Below are 21962 nucleotides of genomic sequence, written 5' to 3' on the forward strand. Positions count from 1 at the left end.
ACATGAAACATTAAAAGATGCAACATTTTTTACATTTTTATTCTACAATGAAAACAATAAACGATATTGGGTATTCAACTCTTTTTTGTGCGCTGATTTCTCAAAAACATTTGCACATGTTCACGGGAGACATTTAAATAAGTGTCTCCAGCATCATTAGGATACAAGTTGGAGAATCAGCTTCTTTTCACTGTAAACCTGTAAGTCACTCCACTGATCACCCTGTAAGGTGTGCAAAACTACAGATAGCCTGGCTGTGGTCAGGACCTTTACGTCTTTCTCCTTTGGAAAAACAAATGGCAAATGATTGGAATTGATTAAAAATATAGCTTATTTTAAACACCCTTAACTTTGTACCTGCCTACCACTGAATTTGGTTACTTTTTCTTATTGTCCTTCCTCTTTTCCTCTTCAGTTTTGTGGCTAATTTTTCATGCTTGCCTCTGAACCTCAAACAACTCTGTCCTTTCTCTTTGTGGTCACATGAATGAAGATTGCTCCTTCACAGCGCCTCAATTCCTTGACATGCTAGTCCCCTGCACCTGAAGTGGATTGATAATTTCCCAAAACAGAGTGGTCAGAGTCATGCCTAGGCTGTTTCTATTTTTTGTCTTAAGAAGAGAAAATCTGGGGTTTTGGAGTTGGAAAGAAACAATTTGGAAGCAAGCCTCCGTAGCTAACTACCGCCAATCAGTTGAGAGAGGCTGAAGGAGGCGAACAAGTGAATAGAGCTTCATTTCCCAGTTCTGGAAGAGTTCTGATGTTGTCCCCAGCACCCTTCCAAGATAAATCGTTTTCATACCTTAGTTTGAACTGCAGAGATGTCATCTGTCGACGTAGACAGAGCTCTTGACACAGGATTTCTTTACATCCATGTGTGTTGTTTTAAAGTGCAGACCATTATCTCTTAAATAGTCTAACTTCCTGTACATATATCTTTATTTAAACAAACTTAGGGCTAGCAACTTCCTGATATGAAACATGTCGTTTACATTATTGACTACTCAAACCAAGAATTAGCAGCATTCTAAGCTTAGAAGTGTGCCACACAAAACTACTGCTCCAAACTGGAAATATGTCTACAAACTCACTTGGACCCTGGAATCAACTTGCATTATTATGTTTTTTTTTTTTATTCCTGCCTACTTTTCAAATCAAATGCATTGGTCTATTCTATCCCCTGGAAGTCTGATTTTGCAGCTCCTGGCTTTCCTCCAAAAGCCTTTCATTGCTGCACAAGCCATCCTGGTTTTCAATTCATCCTTCTTTATCCACTGTGTAAACTCGGTGGACCTGAATGGTTAGGAAAACTGAAAGCATTTGGTTGTTATTAGGGTAAGGATAGCCGGCTCACACATGTAAAACATTAAAGAAACCTTACAAATGTTTGAGTAATTTTTTTTTCTGTTGTTGTTGTTTGGAGCTGTGGGGCATTTAACCACATCCTGCCATGCACACAAGCCCGGAGATTCTCTCATTACCAGGTAGAGTGGAGGTTAATAAAAAGAAAAAAACCAAAAATCAAAACAAAACAAAAAAAACCAAGGACAGTATTTTTATTTTCTTTTCCCAGCATTTTATTGCCTTTATTTAAATGTAACATAATATACACTGTTCAGCCTTTTGGGGGGTGGGTAGAAGGAAGGAGTGATTCTCTATCAAGGAACCTTAGTGCCAGCACTGGCAGCTCACATGGCCTTGTGTCTGTGACTGACACCCTCTAAAGTGGTGGACCAGTGCCCACACTTCCCACGGAGGCACAGCTCCTAAAATTGTGATACTTTTTTTTTCTTTAACACACAACATTCAGGACTGAACTTCTTTTCTTTCAGTAGTTGTAAAAGGGACTACTATTATCAAACAAAGACCCAATATATTTTTTTTAATGCGGAAAAATCTTCACTCCTTATTGAATTGTTTCTGTATTTAACTCTGTTAACTTGTATACAGAGAATGGTGTAGCGTGGGGAAGGGGGAAAGATGTTTTCTATTTTTGGACTCTGCAAGCTTTGATACATTTTGCTAGAAGCTGTTTAATGTCTTGAGTACTATAATGATGACTGTTTACACGTAGTCTCTTTAGTAATCTAAATGGCAATGTGAAATAAGAATCCAACGTCTGCCCTATTTGCTGTTACTCTGGTCATTGAATACTATAGTTTGTCTCCCCAAACATTTAATTTTGGTTGTGGGTGGTCTGTGTTCATGTGTCAGGTATAATTATTATTTTAAAATAAAAGAAAAAGAGAGACACCTAGTTTTTCTAGGGATGCATTACATTAGAGCTCTCAGACCCAGTTACCAATTAAATGTTAACGTACAGAATCCAACCACAGAAAAGCATACATTTTAAAATCCCATTTGTCACAAAACAAGCTGAATGAAAAATACCATGAAATGCAGCTATACCCATAAACATAAGCACTGTGACTCTGTGCACTTCTCTTGAACTAACGCTTTACAAAGAAATCACAAAGTATGACTTTTGTGGAATTAGAACATTCTCAACAAAGTGGATTTTTAAATAACTGATTAGCTTTTAACTCAATATTTTAAGTAACTGATTTGCACTGGCAAAAGGTCCACAAATCACCAGCCGTTGTAAGGTTAAATTATTAGTAAAAAGAATGCTTGCTTAGTCTTTTGTTTGTACCAAAATACTGTATCCAGACAATAAAAAATGAACAGATCTTCCCAAAACAAGAAATAAGAAGATAAAACTGCAGCATCAATATAGACTTAGAATTATCCTTTAAAATATTTAGAACAAATAATGTTTTTTTACATTTTTAAATCATTACAGACACTGCAAATAAGGCTTATGTGTTTATTTAGTGAAATACAAAGTGACAGTGAGTCGTACACTTACGTACTGCTTTCTATACCTGCTCTAAGAAAATGAATTTTGATGTGGTTATATTATGGAATCTTCTAGAACACTTTAAATGTACAGAAAACAAGCTTTATTTGGTTTTGTAAAGACTAGATCATACAGCTTGAACAGGTTTTAGTATATGGTTACACATATACCAGGATATATTTGCTCAGTTTTAGCCCCTGGGAGAGTTGTACGTCATACCAAATTCCTGTTTGGTTCCTTTTGGGGAGAAGCATTCTGTGGGATTTACAAAGGGTTCATGCACATGAAGATAACCTTTCCGTCATTTGTGACTGTGACCTATAGTGAACCATCATCAGAAAAAAAAAAAAAGAATGAAAACAAAAAGCAAACAAACAAAAAAAAACAAGGTTAGGCTAAACTCTAATAATTCATTTCCTTTGCTTTAGTATATTTATGGAGATAAAATAAGGCAATGAAAGAGAATTTGCTTGGCCTTGTATGTTTTTAAGTGAGGAAGCCTCAGAACTGACACGTGTTGGCAAATGATGACAGGTATCTATTCCTCAAGCTACAGCAGAACTCTGCTATAGTCATCACTGATGGTTCTTACTGCAGAAGTGTAAATGAAGTCAACTGATAGCACATAGGGCCCTTGTGCTGCTCCCTTGATCTCATCTCCTATTTCTGAAGTGTTTACCAAGTTTTTAAAACACTTTATCATGATCATGCGTAGGGTGCCAAAATAAAAAAAAAAATGAGAAGGCACATCAGAGGGCAGCGCTGAGGATACTCTTTAAAACCCCAAAAGATATTTAACATCCTATTAAATAAATAACTTAGAAAGAAATAGTAAAGGATGAAGGCAGAATGCACAAGCATACCATACTATTTGTATTGTTAGAACAGTTTCACACTAATATGCTTATATTTGTAAATCTGATCCAATTCTTCCATGGTGCCACACCCAAAGCTCCTTTGGTTGTGCATATGATATGACCCAAGTGCTTTCCAGTAAATGCTTGCGTGTCTTTCTGCTCATTGAATCATCAGGCTTGAATGAGCAATGAAAGTCTTTGATATGTGTTCATATTCCATAAATAACTTTCCCAAAGATCATTCAACAGATTGTTCCATGTCCTTTAAGTTCTATCTCCGAAGTCCAAAAGCAAAAACTTAAACAAACAAACAAACAAACAAAACCCAGCCCACAGTGTTGTTCACTTGGGGATAACTTCCATTCCATTTGATTTGCCTCTACCATGGGTATAAGGCACGACACAGAGCTAATGGAAAGAACTTCATATGTCAGCAGTGAGTACCAAAGACTCCAAAGCTTTCCTTCCTTTAAGCAGGTTGAACTCTGTGATATGCCTTTGCCTTTTACTCTACAGTCTTCTGTGAGGATACCAACTCTAACTCTTCCTGGTCAAAGAGTCTTTGGTTGTACTGCATCCACCAATGGTGCCTTCTTCTATGAGTGGACCACCATTGGGAGGAAATGAGCAGAGGTGTTTTTCCTTCGTGTTTTTTGTCCTCTCCTGGGAGCTCCTTTTCCATTCAATGCTACATACATCTGCCTGCCATTGTGCTGCCAGTTAAAGGATGCATAGGTGTTGTATCCATTTTCCTCTATCCTCTCTTTCAGCTTACAGTCGTTGTTAAATTCTTTCTGCAAAGAAAAAACAGTTATTTATTGGTATGGTGTTGATACTTGACTCCATAGGATATAAACCATGTAATGAGTTACAGAGAATAGTCCTGTTTATAGCTGCCATTTTTACATAATGCTCAATTCTTATAAAATATCAACAACAGAAGAGTCAAAATTTCTAACAACAAAACAGATTCTGTGTTTGAAAACACATGACTCATCTTTGATTAATAACCACAGAACCACAGCCACATTTTCTGGCCCTTTAATAAAATGATGTGCTTTGACTATAGCATGGTTTAAGTGCCCAGAATGGTTATCAGAAAGTAGATACCACATCAACAATATTTATGAGGACAGTATTATAGTATTGTCTTTGCTAGTGTTCAATGTAGGACCTATGGGAAAAACAGAATCTCCAGAGATTTGGGTTTATCACATTTACAAACATTATCTATAAAGGTCAACCCAAAGAATGTTTTGAAGCTAAGATATAGAAAATGCTTTCTTTGGGGATTGGGAATGTGGCTCGCTTGGCAGAGTTCTTACACAGAATGCATGAGACTCTGGGTTCTATTGCTAGTACTCCATATACTAGACATGGTGGCCTATAACTATAATCCGAACACTAAGCATATAGAGCCAAGTGGATCAGAAGTAAAGCTACACAATGAGTTTCAGGCCAGCCTTAGCTATGCGAGATGCCTTGTTTTGCCATGTCAACGTAATTATGAACATAGTAATTGAAAATGCATTCAGATGCTCTCACTGGGATATGCATCTATGCCTACATTATTTTTACATTGTACCAAGGAAGTGTCCACGTGGTTTTAGGGAGTTTTAATGGGTCAAGAATTTTTTCTCATCTGCTTCCCAAATACAGTGTCTTATTCTGAAATTATTAACAGACATGAAAATCTAAAGAAATATCCCTGTGCTCTTGATACAAAATAGAGTAATAAAGAAACTAAGAACAAATAGTTTTCGGGTTCTAATCCCTTCATGTACCATAAAGGTCTTGTGGGTACATTTTGATGGAGGCTTCAATTGCATAATTTATTTCACCTCAGGAATTTTTGTGTTTTCTAATTTTTTTTTTGTTGGATTTTTCGAGACAGGGTTTCTCCGTAGTTTTTTGGTTCCTGTCCTGGAACTAGCTCTTGTAGACCAGGCTGGCCTCGAACTCACAGAGATCCGCCTATCTGTGCCTCCGTTTTCTAATTTTTGAAGAATTTATTAACTTTAAAATGTATGTATAGATATGTTAACCTGTATTAGTTTGAGTATACTATATTCCAGTCGGAGCCCACTTGGGTCAAATGAGGGCATCTGGTCTCCTGAAACTTGGGTTTGTGAACCTCCATGTGGGTGCTGGTAACTGAACCCTGGTCCTCTGCAAAAGTAGGAAGCAGTCTTATCACTGAGCCATTGATCCAGGCCCCAAGTTAAATTCTGGTTTATAAATTTTCATGTTTTAGTGGGGTAGGTAATAATTTAGAACATAATAATGAAACATTGCATATTTACATTGATATTATTCGTTTATTTTTCTGTTTCCTGGAATTAAGTAGTAGCACGTATTTCTCATCTGTAAAGTACTATTAAATGTAAAATTCACATGGTTATAGGATTGAAATGAAAAAAATAAATTATCAAAGATAATTCTTGCAACTAATGAAAAAGCATTCACTAGAAAATTAAATATTTTATGAACTTATTTAATTTTTATACTTATTCATCAGTCTAAAAATATGGATTTCAAGCAAATGGATCCTTTTGCACTTATTAAAAGGGTATGCAATTTAAAGAGTCAGGGACAAGGCCAATAACACAGTTCATTGCTGAAGACTCTTGCCTTGAAGACTAAGTGACCTGAGTTCCATCCCCAGGAACCATAAGGTGGAAAGAGAGAACCAACTTTCCAGTTGTCCTTTGACCTCTACACTTGTATTGGGGTATGTACCCGCCCTCTCATGTACACAGACAGACACACAGAGACTAAACAAATGTAACAACTCTGTTCAAAGGAAGACTGGGACTGTTTCAGGTAATTTCATTTGGAGATGCTTATTTTTTTTCTTGCCATAATGAATTTTAAGAAAACGTTTTTTTTTTTTTAAAGAAGTGTGCCTTAATATTTTTTTTTTAAATGAGTGTGTCTGAGTCAGCTTTTTCATCCCAGATATTTTGACCCTTGGGATGTAACTAAGCTGTGCCATAGCTATAATCTCTGAAGGATGGCCTAGACATTCATGAGATACAGGCAGAGCATGGCTACTAATGTTTAAGAAAAAGTTTGGACTAATGTGAACATTTCTCCCTGCTGGCTAGCCTTCACACTGAAAGGTATTACGCAGGCTGATGAGGAAAACCTATTAGTAGTCTCCTAGGTCTGTGAACCTTGGGAATTGCAGTAATGACTGGTGTGACAAGAAATGCCCTTTCGTGCAATCGTGGTACAAATATTATGGGAATAACCATCACTTTCTGATTAGATATAAAGCCCATCTCACAGTAGAAAACGCATGCCCTCTTGGGCATGGTTGGGGAGTTTACAGGCCCCAGGAGTGAACCTACTACTACCATTTTGCTAAATAGAGAGTATCAGACTGCCCCCCTAAATCTCTGTCTCTTGACTGGTAGATTAGCACACCTTTTAGAATTCTGGGATTCCTGAAGGCAGGATTGCCATTTCGGATTGAGGTCAAGGTAAGAGTCAGTAGTTGTCTGCTTTGCTTTTTCAGATCTTCAGGTTGAACCCAATTTCTGTTTCTGAGTTTTTAGTAATTGTGCACAGGAAAAGATAAAGAGGTAAACGTATATCTTGATGGAGATAGGGGAAGGATCGGATGATGAATATGCTAAAAATACATTGTATGAAATTCTTAAAGATTTAATAAATATATTTTAAAAGAAGTAGCCTGTGTGTTTTTCTGTCTACTTTTTGCATGCCTGGCAACTGAGGCAGAATATTATATTCCCTGAAACTGGAGTTACCTAAGGTTGTGAGGACCCATCACTTGGGTCCTCTTCAAGAGCGGCAACTTCTCTTAAATGCTGACCTATCATCTCTCCTTGCCTATGACATAATGTTTTTAAAAGAAAACTTATAAGCGATTAATTTTGTTTGGTGGTGGTGGTGGTGGTGATGGTGATTTTTTTTTATTTCTCTGTTTCCTTTTCTTTCTTTTTTAAATGTCTGTATGTGTGTATATATGTACATATTGGGTCACACATGTGGAAGCCAGAAAATGACTTGTGGGAGTCAACTCTCTCCAATCAGTTGAGTTCTGGAGATTGAGCCCAGGTTGTCAGATTTGCTGGACTATCTGGCAGGTCCTCAAACATGTTTAATGGGGAAAAAAAAAACCAAAAACAGAATTTTTGCAAAAGTGGTACAAATTTACAGCCCTAAATGGAGCTATTTTTAAAAATGTTCTGTTGCTTTTTAGGCTCCTTTTAGAATAATATGCAAAGAAGAAATTGAATTAAAATTCCTGTAGACCTCATACTTCACGTATTCATTCTGGTATGACTGGCTTGTCACTTAACAGTAGACCTGATATGAATAAAAGACCAAACTAGGCCATTTCTAGACTTCTGCTTCTCAATTCTCAGAATTGAACCAGAAGCATGGGCAGCGCTTGGCTCCACGTTGAATGTATAAATTCCTGGACCTTATCTTAGACTCTGAATCAGAGAGTCTAGGCCTGCCTTGGCCGCATTATTATGTCTTTTAACAATGCCTCACATTGATTTTGAGGCTGACTTAGGTATAAGAACCACCACCAACACTTATGTTAATCAAAAAAGTGAATTTATTTATATATTTAAAGTTAAATTCTTTTCGATGCTGTGAAAAAATGTAAAAGTGCACACTATCTGGCTAGAAATACATGAGATTATTTAAAAATAACTGTGTCAATTGTTTTATCTTGGCCCATTTATATTATATATATATCCTCAAAAAATGTAATTAAAATTTTATATAGCTATATTCCATATTTTCTTCTAGAGTGGAATTCAGAAAAATTTAAAATCATTTAGTATTTCTTTGGTAGAGTTTTAGGATTAAAACTACCAAACATAATCCATTATCATCAACTGTTCTTCTGGTGCTGTCCTTCAGATGGCAATTAAGTCTTCACATAATATCTATAATATTCATGCATAATTAGAATTAATGACTATTACCTAGGTAAGTGCAATTCTAGGGTTCATTGAATAACTTGGAAAAAATCATGAGTCTCTTGATATGTTTCTCCATTTATGATTTTAACAAAACCACGGAACATCTGTGCCCTAGTCTTTTCTTCAGCTGTGGTAGACACTCATAGTATATGAGGTTCCATTCCACCCAAGGTTTTTGATTTAAGCAATTCTTCTCCAAGTTGTCTCCAGTCCCCATGCTACTTCGTTCACTTGAGTGAAAGTCTGATTGACTTGCAGTTCTACACATTCACAAATGCCAGTAATAGACTCATGGGCCAAGAACTATGGGATTATTGAGGTGAACAAGATGCTTTGCTGGCCCGTGAGATGCTGGTGACCCAGCCCCTCTCACTGTGAATCTGGTTAGTAATGATGGAATGACCACAAGGACATTCATTGTCTCCTCCTGGAAACCATTCAAGTCTCTGGTGCTAACTTAGTGAAATGTGTTTTGAAAACGAAAGCCAGCTACTTACTGAGCCATAGAGTTTCCCCTTCTTGTTCATGGCTAAGTAATAGTTGCTGTTAATGGCTTTGACGGCAACAACTCCGATTTCCACTGATGTTATCTCTAGGATACCTAAAACACATAATTACAGAGGCAAGCTGTAAAGAGTCATCTGTGCTTAGGTGGGAGAAGGTAAAACAACCAAAAACAAATGAAAAGGTACATTTTGTATTATCGCAAAGCAAAAGGTAAATAGTGGGGTAGCCAAACTGAGCCAAAACTGTGTTGGTGTGGACAATTGTCTGTATTTTGTCAATTATGTTTTAAATAAATGCTGATTGGCCAGTAACCAGGCAGGAAGTATAGGCAGGACAACCAGACAGGAAGTAGAGGTGGGTCAATGAGAACAGGAGAATTCTGGGAAGAAGACACAGTACTAGCCCAGGCACAGAAGAAGCAAGATGTGACAGCCTCGATGAAAAAGGTACTGAGCCATGTGGCTAACATATACTAGAATAATATACTAGAATAATAGGCTAATATAAGTTATAAGAGTTAATAAGATGCCTAAGCTAATGTGCCAATCAGTTTACAAGTAATGTAGACCTCTGTGTGATTTCTTTGGGACTTAATGACTGCAGGAACAGGGCAGGACAGAAAACTCAGACAACACTGTGTGAATAGGGTGAAAACCCCAGTGAATACAGGAAGCCAGTAGTAAGACTTTGGGAGTTTCCTTTTCGTTTTCACTCTGAGCATATACAGGCAAATGTTGTTTTAATTAAAATGCTTCCTTTGCAACCTCTGCATTTTCAACCCCATAAATATTGAAACTCCTCTACTCATCTTAGCCTAGGTTTCACAAAAACTTATCAGAGCCCACATCTGTACTGTGGTATTAAATTAAATCCACAGCATATGTCAGTGATATGTCAGACTTACCTCAATCTGTAAAAACAATGGCAAACTATTTTTTTTTTGTAGCACATTTAGATAAACTAAATCCCTTGGCTGCGTTTAACTGATAAATTCATTTTTGACCAATGTGTTGACGTGCTGAGGCACAGGGAAACTTGCCTCAGCATCTGTACAACCTTACCATAGCAGATACAATGCTCCATATTAAGGGCTTTTTCTCTGTTTTGAGAAAGAAAGGAAAGCAGAGGGAAGCAGTGATTAACAAACAAGACCATTTCCTCCAGGAACAGGTGTTTGGTTTGGTTTATGTAAAGATGATATCCTCAGAAAAGTTTGTAAGCAGGTGTGGAAAAGGCATTTGATATAGAATGCAAAAAGCCCAGCCATTTCCACCAAAGATTACCTCAAACTCAAACTCATTTGATTATTTTTAACAGAGCTTTTTCAGGCTGGATGAACAGCACAGTGAGGAGAATGTGGTATCGGGAGTTAGGATCTACGTACTTGACTCCCAGCTCAGAATCTGTAGGAAAATGACCCCAGAAGATATTAAACCATTCTATGTCTCCCTGTCATTTGAAAATTGGGCAAGATAACAATATTTCTCTCAGAATCTTGCTGTGAAGGCAAACAAGATTATATGCACAAAGTTATTAGTATCTGCCTAAAGGTCAAAACTCAAGTTATTATGAGAGGCATTTTTCCCCTGAATTTTTAAACTTCTTCAAGAGACTACGGAACTTTTCCATAGATCAGACAAACTCCCCATTGTCTTAGCCAGTTGATGTGGAAGGAAATCATAATTACCATGCCTTGTGTATCACCTAAGATGACAAACACCATCTTCAATAAGTATATAAAGTGTGTTCTCAGATTTTGTCCCCTCTAAGGGACATGAATGGTTTCTCTCCTATTCTTTCCCAGCTTAGTCTGCCCAGAAGCTGGTCGTAATGCCAGACTTTTCTGACAGTGAAGCTGACATAAAAAGAGACTTCCACTGGATAACATGAAGCAAAACCTCTGTCGATGTGTCAAGGACGTGCTTGATTTCACACAGCATAATCTTCACTAACATAGCATCTCACTGTGCTTGCAAACCCAAACCAAGGACATCTATGAGGTCTGTTTGGGGCAAGGTTTATGTCATCAGTATGTCTTACTCTATGCTGGTTACTGCCCTTGGGGCATGCACCCACATATTCATTTGCTTATTTAAAAAAAGTATTCTCTTGCAGTTTGTTTCTTTAAGTTTTGTAACTGTTCCCCAAGGAGGTATTGTCATTCTTATTGTCAACTGTAGATTAGACTACGGAAGATAAAGTTACATAGCTCTCACACAGGTGATTTTTAGGTCCATCACGATGGTTATATACATCCAGTCCCATGGCTTTCACACTTCCTTTCCCCCACCTCTGAATATCTTCATTTCTCCATCTTTCCCTTTCCTAGAAGGGGATTCTGTAGGAACCATTTAGCAATATGATTCTTTAGAAACTCTTAGTAAATGACAACATGCTATTGTCACAACGATGTAGGTGTTCCACAATGGGAAAACTTCTGAGTTTTAGAGGGTGAAAAAAGTTAATAAACTTTGTGACAAGGAAAAAGATACCGACTAGACAGGAAGTGATATTCTGGTGGTATTTAAGCTGCTGTGCCTGCAGAAAGGGAGAATTTGTGGCATACAACAGGTTTACTAAGACACATTTAAATTCCTTGAGTTTTACCACAAATGAGAACTCAGTATTTAAAGGATTGATCAAGCATCTTTTTTTTTTTACTTTACAGCTAGTTTGAGTAAGAATGCATAATATTTACTTTTAAGTATTTTTCAATTGAGGCATTAAAATGCACATGTCTTAAGGGTCATCACAAGATGCTCTACCATGAATGTGTATTGCTCAGGGTTTGTATCAGAATAAGTCTATCCATCTCTACAAAAAAGGTCTACTATACTTTTAAAAATAGAAAAAGGAAAAAGAAACTTAGGTGATTTAATACCCCTTTGAGTTCTAAAAACAAGCTTTGGTTGTACCACAGTTACTAAATCATAATTTGGAAGCTTTGTAGGTCATAGGCAAGTGCTGGACTTATTTATTGCAAACATCATTGAATGTGGATACTTCTTTGTGAGGAACCAAGCCTGCAGGGCATCCCTGCTTCTTCACATGTAATTTCTGCCGTGTTTAGTATTTGGTGAAAATTATCAGGTTTTCTTATTCAAATTATTTTTGAAAAGAGACTCCATATATTTTTGTGGTTCATTAGATCAATAGTTATATGTGTCCACTTTGACATGAAATGCAATACCAGTTGGAAGACATAATGCTAAAGAATGAGTAAAGAGTATATGGCATCTCTCTGCATTTCTTCCATCTTATATAATGCTACAATTATCTCAAAAATTAAATGTTGCTAAAAAGCTTTTGAGAGCTAAAGTGATGATTCAGTGGTAAAGACATCTACTGTCAAGTCTGGGGACAATTGTAATATAATTTCAATCAATATGTTGAAATATAACATGGTCAGGATATTGGTATTAGAAATTAAACTTTTTAAGTTAAATCTCTCCCTTTCCCACATGAGTTGTAGATTCCTTAGCTGATCTATTGTATGCTAACATGGGAAAACATCTTGGGTAGCCATCACTTTTAAACTATATATATCAGGGCTTAGGTAACCCCACTCAGTATTGTGAGGCACTCTGCGTGGCTATGCACTTCATTTCCTAAGAATTACTAATTTGGGTCTCATATCTTTTATAATTCATCTTCTTTAAGGAATCATAATAACCACAGTTGTGCTTATTATATACACTTGATACATAGTCATTGAACGGCAAAAAAAAAAAGAATCAATGACTGTGCAAAGCAAAATTGGGCATTTCTGAAATCTCAAATTTTTGTTTGTTTTTGATCACAGTTATACTTGTGAAATCATGCATTAATATTTTCATTAAAATGAATATGAAAGTAAGGAAAACAAAATGAAGAAATGTTAATGAATTATAAGATGAATTTGATATCAGTTATAGGTAAATTATTATAAATGTGAAAGTTTTTGTTGCTTTTAAGTAATCTTCAACTATTGGTTTATATATAAGTAGAGAAGTTTTGAAGTGATATTGAAAGGTTATTTTTAATGTAGGAGCCATGATTTAAGCAATATTGATTTTGAGACAACAGAAGATAACAGAATAACATATCTAACTGTATTTATTCACTGAACCATCTCTCCAGCTCCTTTAAATTTAATAAAAACAATAATGTAGCAAGATAAGGCTGTAATAAAGGATCCTCTTGTGTCATCTACTTTTACATATGATGGAAATTTCCAATTAATCTAACAAGATATATCAGAGTTAAACATGTCTTTTACATACAAAAATAGTCTTGGAGAAATTACTAATTATAAGTTAGTGGACATTTATTATTTTGAGTATCACTGATTTGATGCTTGGATTTAAAGTTTCTCTGTTCTTTCTATATTGTTGGGCTTTACTAATAAGACTGTTATTTAGTAATATACCAAAGCCTTAGATAGAATCACAAGAGTGAGGTATATATGTATGTTGACATTCATGGCTACATAAACAGAGAGACCTGAACTAACTTGTTCTTCCTCATCATGTGATGCTGTCTGCCATATTGTTGCCACAAGAAAGGTTTACCAGATGTCCAGAACTTGATGATGAACTTTTGCTCATCTGGAACAGTGAGTTCAACAAACCTGTATTCTTTACATGGTACACAGTTGCATTTGTCTTAGATTTGAGCTCAGTTTGCTTCTTTCCTTACTGTGACAGTTAGAACATCTGAAGTCCGTATCCAGTGTTGCTTTCTTTCTACTTGTTTTTTATTTTCCCTTTGATAATCACATAATATTAAAAGGCCTCAGAGACTATAGAGTAAAAAAAATTACCAAAAACATGGATGTTACTTGTCAACAAAATATTCCATAAATATTTGATACAAAAAAAGATGAAAAATTACTAAAGGAGATCTACTTAAGGAGGGAGCAAGGTATGTTAGTGTCTATGAGTGTACAGCCAGTTTAAACCTGTCTGGGTTGTATTGAAAATAAAATACCATTTGTCTTGGAGTCATATCTGTAATACTAGGGTGTGGACACTCTAAAATGTGTCTCCCAACAATAACAATGAGAACACATTTTTGACCTGTCTGAAATAGTGCATGTGGTTAATTTGACAATTTAGCTTGGCTTCTTTTGAAAGAATGGCTAAGTAATTGTTATGATCAGTATAGCTAGAATAATATAATATTGGTTATGTTAATTGTATTTATTTATTTTTGATTATCTTCTTATTCCCTTAGTTAATTTTTCTTCTCATTATGTAGATTAAAGGGAATTTCAGGATCCCGTTTTTGGTCATGAAATTTGGAAAGGTGCTTAGTGTGGAGGAAGTGGATCTGTAGTAGTTGTGAAACAGTGGATGAGGTCGGCTTTCCATCTCTGATGCTGGGTAGTTATGGATGCAGGTAATCCCAGAGTCTTAGTATTATTTGTACATTGGAACTAACTGCCCATAGCTCACTAGGTTGTGTGGCGTTTTAGAGAGAGGGCCATTAAATCTGTGTCCTGTCAGCTCAGTCACAGAGTCACAGAGGTGTCAAGTTAACAAACCTACTCCAGTGGTTCCCAAACCCAAACCTGCCTAGCAACCATCTGGAAGACGCATTGAAATATGGGTTGGTTGGGTTTTTGTTTTTAGTTTTTTTTTCCTCATTAGGTCTAGGCTGGATCCCTGGAATTAGATTTTCCAGCATTTGATTTTCAGTCAGTTTTGGCTCCGCTAGCACAAGGACCACCCACTGCTCTATACATTACAACTCAGAGGCAGGCAGCCGCTTTGATGCATGAAAGTCATGGCAAAAACATGTGTAGAGAAGCAGACCCACAACAGGAAGAGACGCAAATGACGGCAGCAGTTAACGTCCCCTGCGAAAGCTTCAGATAGATGTGGACAGAAGAGGATTTTCTTCTGCATAACAGGTGTGGGATTCTTGACATTCACACAACTTTCAAAACATGAATTTGGAATATGTGTGCTGGATACATATCATTTCTTTTCTCAGCTTTTTAAAGATTTGAAATAATATTATTATCAAAGAGGCTAGAGAACAGCTCAGTGATTAAAAGCATGCACTGCTCTTGAAGAGGGCCAGAGGGACCAAATCCCTTCTTTTGGTCTCCATGGGCACCAGACACATACATGGTGTACATACATACATGCAGATGAAGTACACATTCACATAAAATAAAAATAAGTATTTTATTAAACATAATATTACCAGATTTTTTTTTCTTCTAAGACTGTAGAAATGTTAACGGAAACTCGGGAGACTTTAACAACTTTTATTGACATTCTGAAGTGATTATTTTTATTTACAGACAGGATTAAAGGCCTGTATGTTGCCCTTAAAGCTTTGCTTATGTCTGTGATGATGGTTCAGTGCAATGGGGATTCATTTTATCACCAGACTTTCAACCCAGGTTGAAGAAATATGCTTTTCCTAGAAAGATCTTATCTTTCAAAAGGGGACAGCACAGTAGGCTAGTGCTTAGTCTACGTCTGGGCTATCTGGCACAATTATAGACGTGGGTCTCCTGTTCAGCATAATACAGGACAGCTAATTAGTTTCCCTATTAGCTTGGAGACTCTTGACATTCACTTAGAATTAATCCTAAATGAGAAAATCTTTACCAGTATTCCATGAGGAGATATATATTTCTTAATTCAGTAAAAACCAAATGACCTTTAACATTTTCACTTAGTAATTTAAGGCATAGGATAAACTCAGCCATCAGCTTGATCTTATGCATGAGAATTAAAGCCAAGTCTAAAACAATCATAAATTTAAGACTAACTGGTAATTTAAAGAACAAGTGAAGCGTTTGGTCAGGGGATATAGTTCAGTGGTAAAGAGCTTAACTAGTATGCACAATGTCTTGTGTTTCACACCAAGCATCAAACACACACACACACACACACATACACACACAATTTTAAATAGTTAACCTATCGGCACTGAACTAACATTTCCTAATGTCAGAAATTTATGATGGGATTCAAACACAGTTTTTTAAAATTTTATTTACTTTTTAAATTCTGTCTAAGACCTTTCTTACTGTGTTTTATTACAAACAAAATGTGACTTCAGGTCCTTGATACTGATCAGTAGCCAATAAATACTTGGAGTTAGTGATCTAATGTGTGTTTTAGTTATGAGTTTGATACTTTCTGGCTGTTTTTTTCTCACTAACTGTTCTGATTTTTTTTCCCCGTGGCTGCCAATAGAAAGCAACTTTGGGGAAAAGTTTTTATTTGACCATAGGCTATGATTTCGGGGAAGTCAAGGCAGGGACTCAAGCAGATTGTCACAGCACACCACAGTCAGGAGCAAAGAACCTAAATAAATGCATCCATGTTTGCCTGTCTCATCCCACTCTCTCTTCTCTCTTCCTGTGCAGAACACTCTGTCTAGGGAATGGCGACATTCACAAGAGGACTGGGTCTTCAGACATCAGTTCTCAATCAAGACAATTTCCCGTATACTTGTTCGTAAGACAGCATGATCTAGGTGATTATTTATTAAGTCTCTCTCGAGTAAAGATAAAACCAAAACACAAATTAACCTTATCTGAATATGTTAGGAAACACAACTTATCAATTTTGCAAGTGTTCTGTTTTCTTTACTTTTATATTACTTTCTGTTAGCATATATTCCCAGTAAGACATAAATCGTGTTTTTCCGAGGGCTCTTCATAACCGTCTGAGTTTGTTCCAATATAAATTTGCCTCACAAAACAGGAGAGGATTTGATGGTAAAGTACATACTTGAACTTGCTTGTATATGATTGACGGCTGGTCCCAGTTTGAGACGGGATCACATGGGGTGTGGTGGGATACACAAAACACAGGTGTTTAGAGTGACAGGTACTTCCAAAAGGGCCCATTCAAATGGTGTCAATCAAAACTTTGAAAAAGGAGGTGAGTAATGTTTTTCCTAGATGAATTTGACCAGAATATATATTTGTATAAAGTCAAATACAGCTATTATTTCTCTCACTTTATTAGATAAATGACTCTTAAAATAATTCTACAAAATCAGAAATCTTGATTTAAAAAAAAAACAGGGTATCCTAGATACATTACACAAGTGACTATACCTCCTATTATTATATTTCACATTGTGAAAAAAAAAAGGCCTGAGTGATTTCATATGTAATGCAGGTCTTTACTGAACATTGAAGAAAGAAAAAGTCTGCTATTCTCAACAGGAAGTGCTTTCCTCACCAGCAACCACCATAACATTATTGCTTCCAGAGAAATCAATAAGTGATTTATGATCTCATAGCTGTGTTATGCATTAGTCGAAGCCAGAGGACTCCTTGAGTTAGATCTACTGCAGGAAAGTGTTGGCAAACATCAATTCTCATATATTTTTCACAACCTAAAATTAAGTTATAAATTATTTCATAAATCTGCATGCATTCAAAGCCTGTGATCAGTTTAATTGAAGAGACGAACTTCAGAGCTTCAAAATGAGTAAAACGCCACTAAATAATAGTAATTAAAAAGACTAGCTTTTTTCTTTTTTAAAGTGAGAAACATTGAGAGATTTTAAAACTTAAGGAAGGCTATGGTTTAGCACACTGTAAATTCAGAGAAGAGCTTGAAGAAATGTAGAGAATGTCTGCTTCATATCCCTTCTCTTCTACAAGAGATGACACCAGGGGATTCAGAGAGATTGGAGAGCTTATCCGAGCACCTGTAGAAAGGTCACTCAGGACAAGAAGTAAATCCCATGTCTATATTCTTCCTGGGCTCCCGTAAACATTTATAAACAGTTGGCAGCCAGGCAAAGACGTTATATCGACTTTATGTTTTATAGACTAATTCGTCTTGTTCATTACACAGAAACAATTCAGTCTATTTGACTCTAACCATTGCTTTTTATTTATAAATGAAGAAAAAAATTAAAGTTAACACAAAGGGTTAGATGAATTACTACATGAAATATTCTAATAAATTATCATTACGCTCTTTTAGATATTTATCTTAAATATAGCTCAATAAAAAGTCTACTCTATTTATTAATTTTTAAAGCAAATTTCTCTTGTGTACCTAATTCCAATGTAGTATTTTTCTTCTCAACTTAATAAAAAGGAAAATGAGTGATTGGAGCACACACTGATGTTATTGTTGTTCTTTGTCCACAAAAAAGTTTTATTTGATATGTTGAAGAGTTCATAAATTAGATAAACATGGATGGCTCTAAGTAGTAAAATACTTAATATGGAACAAGTTTTGGGGGTTTAAGGTATGGCTCAAACACATATGCTTGCAAGCCTGACAAATTCTCACAATAAAATAAATTAGCATTAAACTCTTTTCATGACTACTTAGAAATGTAAATTTTGATTTGACTGTGAAATTTCTTAACATGAAATTTTCAAATCATAACTAGAAATTGACAAACTATGTTTACTCATCTTTATAATTAAATGCTATATTTTGGTAAGTCATGGCAATTGACTATGAGAAATTGTTTCTAATACTTAGATTATGCTCCTTAGATTACAGCAAGAGTAAGTCAGACCAAGGGTAGAAGCGATATTCTCAAAGTCCCAGAAAATGCTCTGGATTTGCACACCTGGCCCAAGAGAGAAAACAGAACCAAGGATTTATTTCTGGCCATTTTCAAATATAGCCAGTAAATTAGGCTAGAGTGGGTACTTCATGTAAGTTAACATAAAGTGCTTGTTTGGCGCAATAGTTTGAATTGTGTAAAGACAAAAGTTAATGCATGGTGATGCAGATGTTCTAGTCTAGAAAGTAAACAGGTAGTACTGGGCTGGGAAACGTTCTAGGAGTAAACACTGCTTTTTTAACCACACAGGAAGAGGGAGACTGCTTCTTCAGCAAGAAGACGGGGTAGCAGAATACAAACTTGTGATTCAGTCCTGTAATTACATATGGGGCATAGAGTGTCAAGCAAAAGTGTCAAAGTTCCGATTGAACACACTTTTGTTGTCATTAAATCTTAGGTTAACAATCTGTAAAGGAATTCCCAGAAAGAGTGAATCCTATCTGACACCTTATGACCTCCTCATGTGGACAAAGAAAATAAATTATGTCAGTATCACAATTCCTCAGAAAACCGAAGCTGATACTGGTTGAAAACTGTATGTTCTTGATAAACAGACTTGCTTTTTCAGAAAAATACAAGATTTCAAATAAGAACCAAGGATAAGAGGAAGAGTTTATGACATGTTACAAATTATCAGTAGGAGTGCTTAGGAAGGATTTCAAAATGCAAAGAGGTAAATCATATCTCTACCTTGGGTATCCTTACACACACTTAAAGTCCACAATATTGCCATTTAAAGAAAAATTGCATGCATATATACAAACACATAAACACACACAGTGAGAGGGCTAGAGAGAGAGAGAGAAAGAGAGAGAGAGAGAGAGAGAGAGAGAAAGAGATTTATACTTGTAGGAAGTTTGAGCAACTTTATAAATAAAATGAGTTGAAAGCAATATTTAATAGTGCTTAGAACATTCACTTGGGATTACAATCTATTTCAGTTCTTGCACACATAAAGTGTCAGTATGGTGAAGAATCAGAGGGCAGAAGTGATTAACAGGAAATCAAATCCTAAAATTTAGCAGAACAAGGAGAAACATTATATACATCTGTATGCTAAATTTAAATACTTGCTTTTACTCAATTTGTAGCTTGTTCAAGAATGGCAAACTTGAAAACAATTAGAAAATTATACAGGGTAAAATTCTCTTAATTTCCTTTGGTTATATCTAACTCAGCTGTGTGTTTAATAATAACCTACAGCTTTGGCTTGAGCTATAGATGCATGCTTGAGTACCCATCTAGCATGTGCAAGCTCCTGGGTTCAATTGCCAGTATGTACATGCTCAAAGACATACATGTAAAGAATTTCAATATTAGAACATGAAAAAATGCTTTAATTTACATTTAGCTGTAAAGTTCCTAATGTCTTTATCTTTAGAAGACTTATTAATATTATTTACTGTTCATAGTACATTGTAATGAGGAAATTGGGTTGATTTGCTCAGTCTTGACTGAATGAGTTTTTGTCAGGCAGTTACAAATTCAATGAGAAGCATTAGTCTATTGTAATATGTGTGGTTAATAGTTCCATCACTAACTGAGAAGACCAAAAATGTTTTAAAATCTCATCAAATTCAATTAAATGACAACACACATTTCTAGGTAAAGCGCCTGGCTTTTTAGGCTAGGATTTAATTATTGAAAATATCCATAAAAAAGAATGGGTTTTTCCAAGAGCCATATGACTGCCACTGAAAATATATAAAGTAATAGCATATGGATTGAACAAATTAGATTTAGGAGTATATATATTTATATGCAATAATAATTGTTTTTTTAAAGAGGCCATGAAATAGAAAGAGAATGAGGAGGAATATATGGGAGGATTTGGAGGAAGAAAATAAAATAGAGAAATACTATAATTATATTATAATCTTGAAAATGCAAAAGAAAAGAATTAGCAAGCACCAGCAGTTCCATAATGCTCAAGTTCTGTTTCAATTGTCGCTGCTTCTCTTTCTAATTCTAGATCAGAATAGAAACTGATCTGCACCCTCTCAATTTAGTACCAACACTCCCGTATCTCAGTGAGGATTATTCTTGAATAAGAGTCAACGTAAGTGAATTTTCACATAAGGAGCTTACAAATGATATTTAGATGGATGAAAAGTGAGGGTCCTAATCTACATTTCAGAAGGAGATATATCTGTAATTTTTTTTTTTTTTTTAGAAAATAGGCTAAAAATTAGAGCACCAGCCGCACGGCTTTATTTCCACAGTTGCTGTCATTCAGTGGATGAATAGATAGGTTGAAAAATAGATGCATGCACATCTGTCTCACACAAAAGAACAGTTAGAAAACAACTTCAAATTAAATTACACAATGACATAGCGAAAACAGAATTGATCCAAAATAGAGCTGCCCTCTAGAAAGCTGTTGATAAGGAAATAGAAGGAACAATCAATTAAGGAATTTCTAGTATGAGTAGATTACAGCTATTGTGTAACTGAGCATCTTTCTTTTAGGCATTTACTGTTGTGGAGAAATGTTTAGTATGTAGGTTTAAAGCTAGTTTCAAATCTCTGATCTTTGACCGCACAGCAGAGGTGAGAGCTGTAATGAAGGAAGAAGATAGAGCGTTTGACCGAGGGGTAGAATGAGGTCTATCTTGTTCTGGAGAGAACAGTTCTTTTCTGTCTCCTTCTGTGCCTCCTTTGTCCCCCTTTCTTTATGCTGGACTAGCAGGGCAGGTTCATGGCAGATGCCCAAATATTAGCCATGGGAAAAATTAATCAATCTGAAAAACTCTTGTGGGCAATGGATCTGTTTGTGAGCCTTATTTTCTTTGGAAAGAAGAGCCGTAGGAGCTCTTGGTGTCTGTCCTTCATTTTTCAGTTTTGAAGTTCCATGGTGACACTAAGTGAAAAAGGAAGCCAGAATTTCCACCTGTAATTTTTGGCAACTCTAAGCATGGTACTCAACGAAGCTGAAATCAGAAAACCCACGTCTATTTTCTACACTCAACACAGTCCCTAGCCTATGGAACAAATCCTCACATGATTTTGGTTTTGTTTGTTTGTTTTGTTTTGTTTCTCGAGACAGGGTTTCTCTGTGCAACAGTCCTGGCTGTCCTAGAACTCACTTTGTAGACCAGACTGGCCTTGATCACATGATTTTATGTATGTGTATTTTACTCAAAAGCAACAAGCTGGTACCCTGAAGATCTGATGGCCCAGTGCAACTTTAAGAAAATGTGTTGACAGACTTTGATG

At 36.0% G+C, this 21962-nt stretch overlaps 1 protein-coding gene across 1 annotated transcript in view; it reads right to left on the minus strand.

Annotated features, from left to right (window-relative positions):
* Nucleotides 1-1571: 1571 nt before the first annotated feature.
* The window catches only part of Fgf10 (fibroblast growth factor 10), a 76550-nt gene continuing 56159 nt past the window's right edge, over nt 1572-21962 (minus strand). Inside the window, exons 2-3 of the mRNA XM_041646703.1 lie at nt 9182-9285; nt 1572-4511 (exon numbers count right to left, since the gene is read on the minus strand). Of these exons, the coding sequence (XP_041502637.1) occupies nt 4314-4511; nt 9182-9285 (302 nt within the window). The 3' untranslated portion in view covers nt 1572-4313. The remainder of the gene's footprint in view (nt 4512-9181; nt 9286-21962) is intronic.

Source organism: Microtus oregoni, unplaced genomic scaffold (assembly GCF_018167655.1).
Source record: "Microtus oregoni isolate MIOR12 unplaced genomic scaffold, Mior012 000141F_ref0000236, whole genome shotgun sequence".
NCBI classification, from domain to species: Eukaryota; Metazoa; Chordata; class Mammalia; order Rodentia; family Cricetidae; genus Microtus; species Microtus oregoni.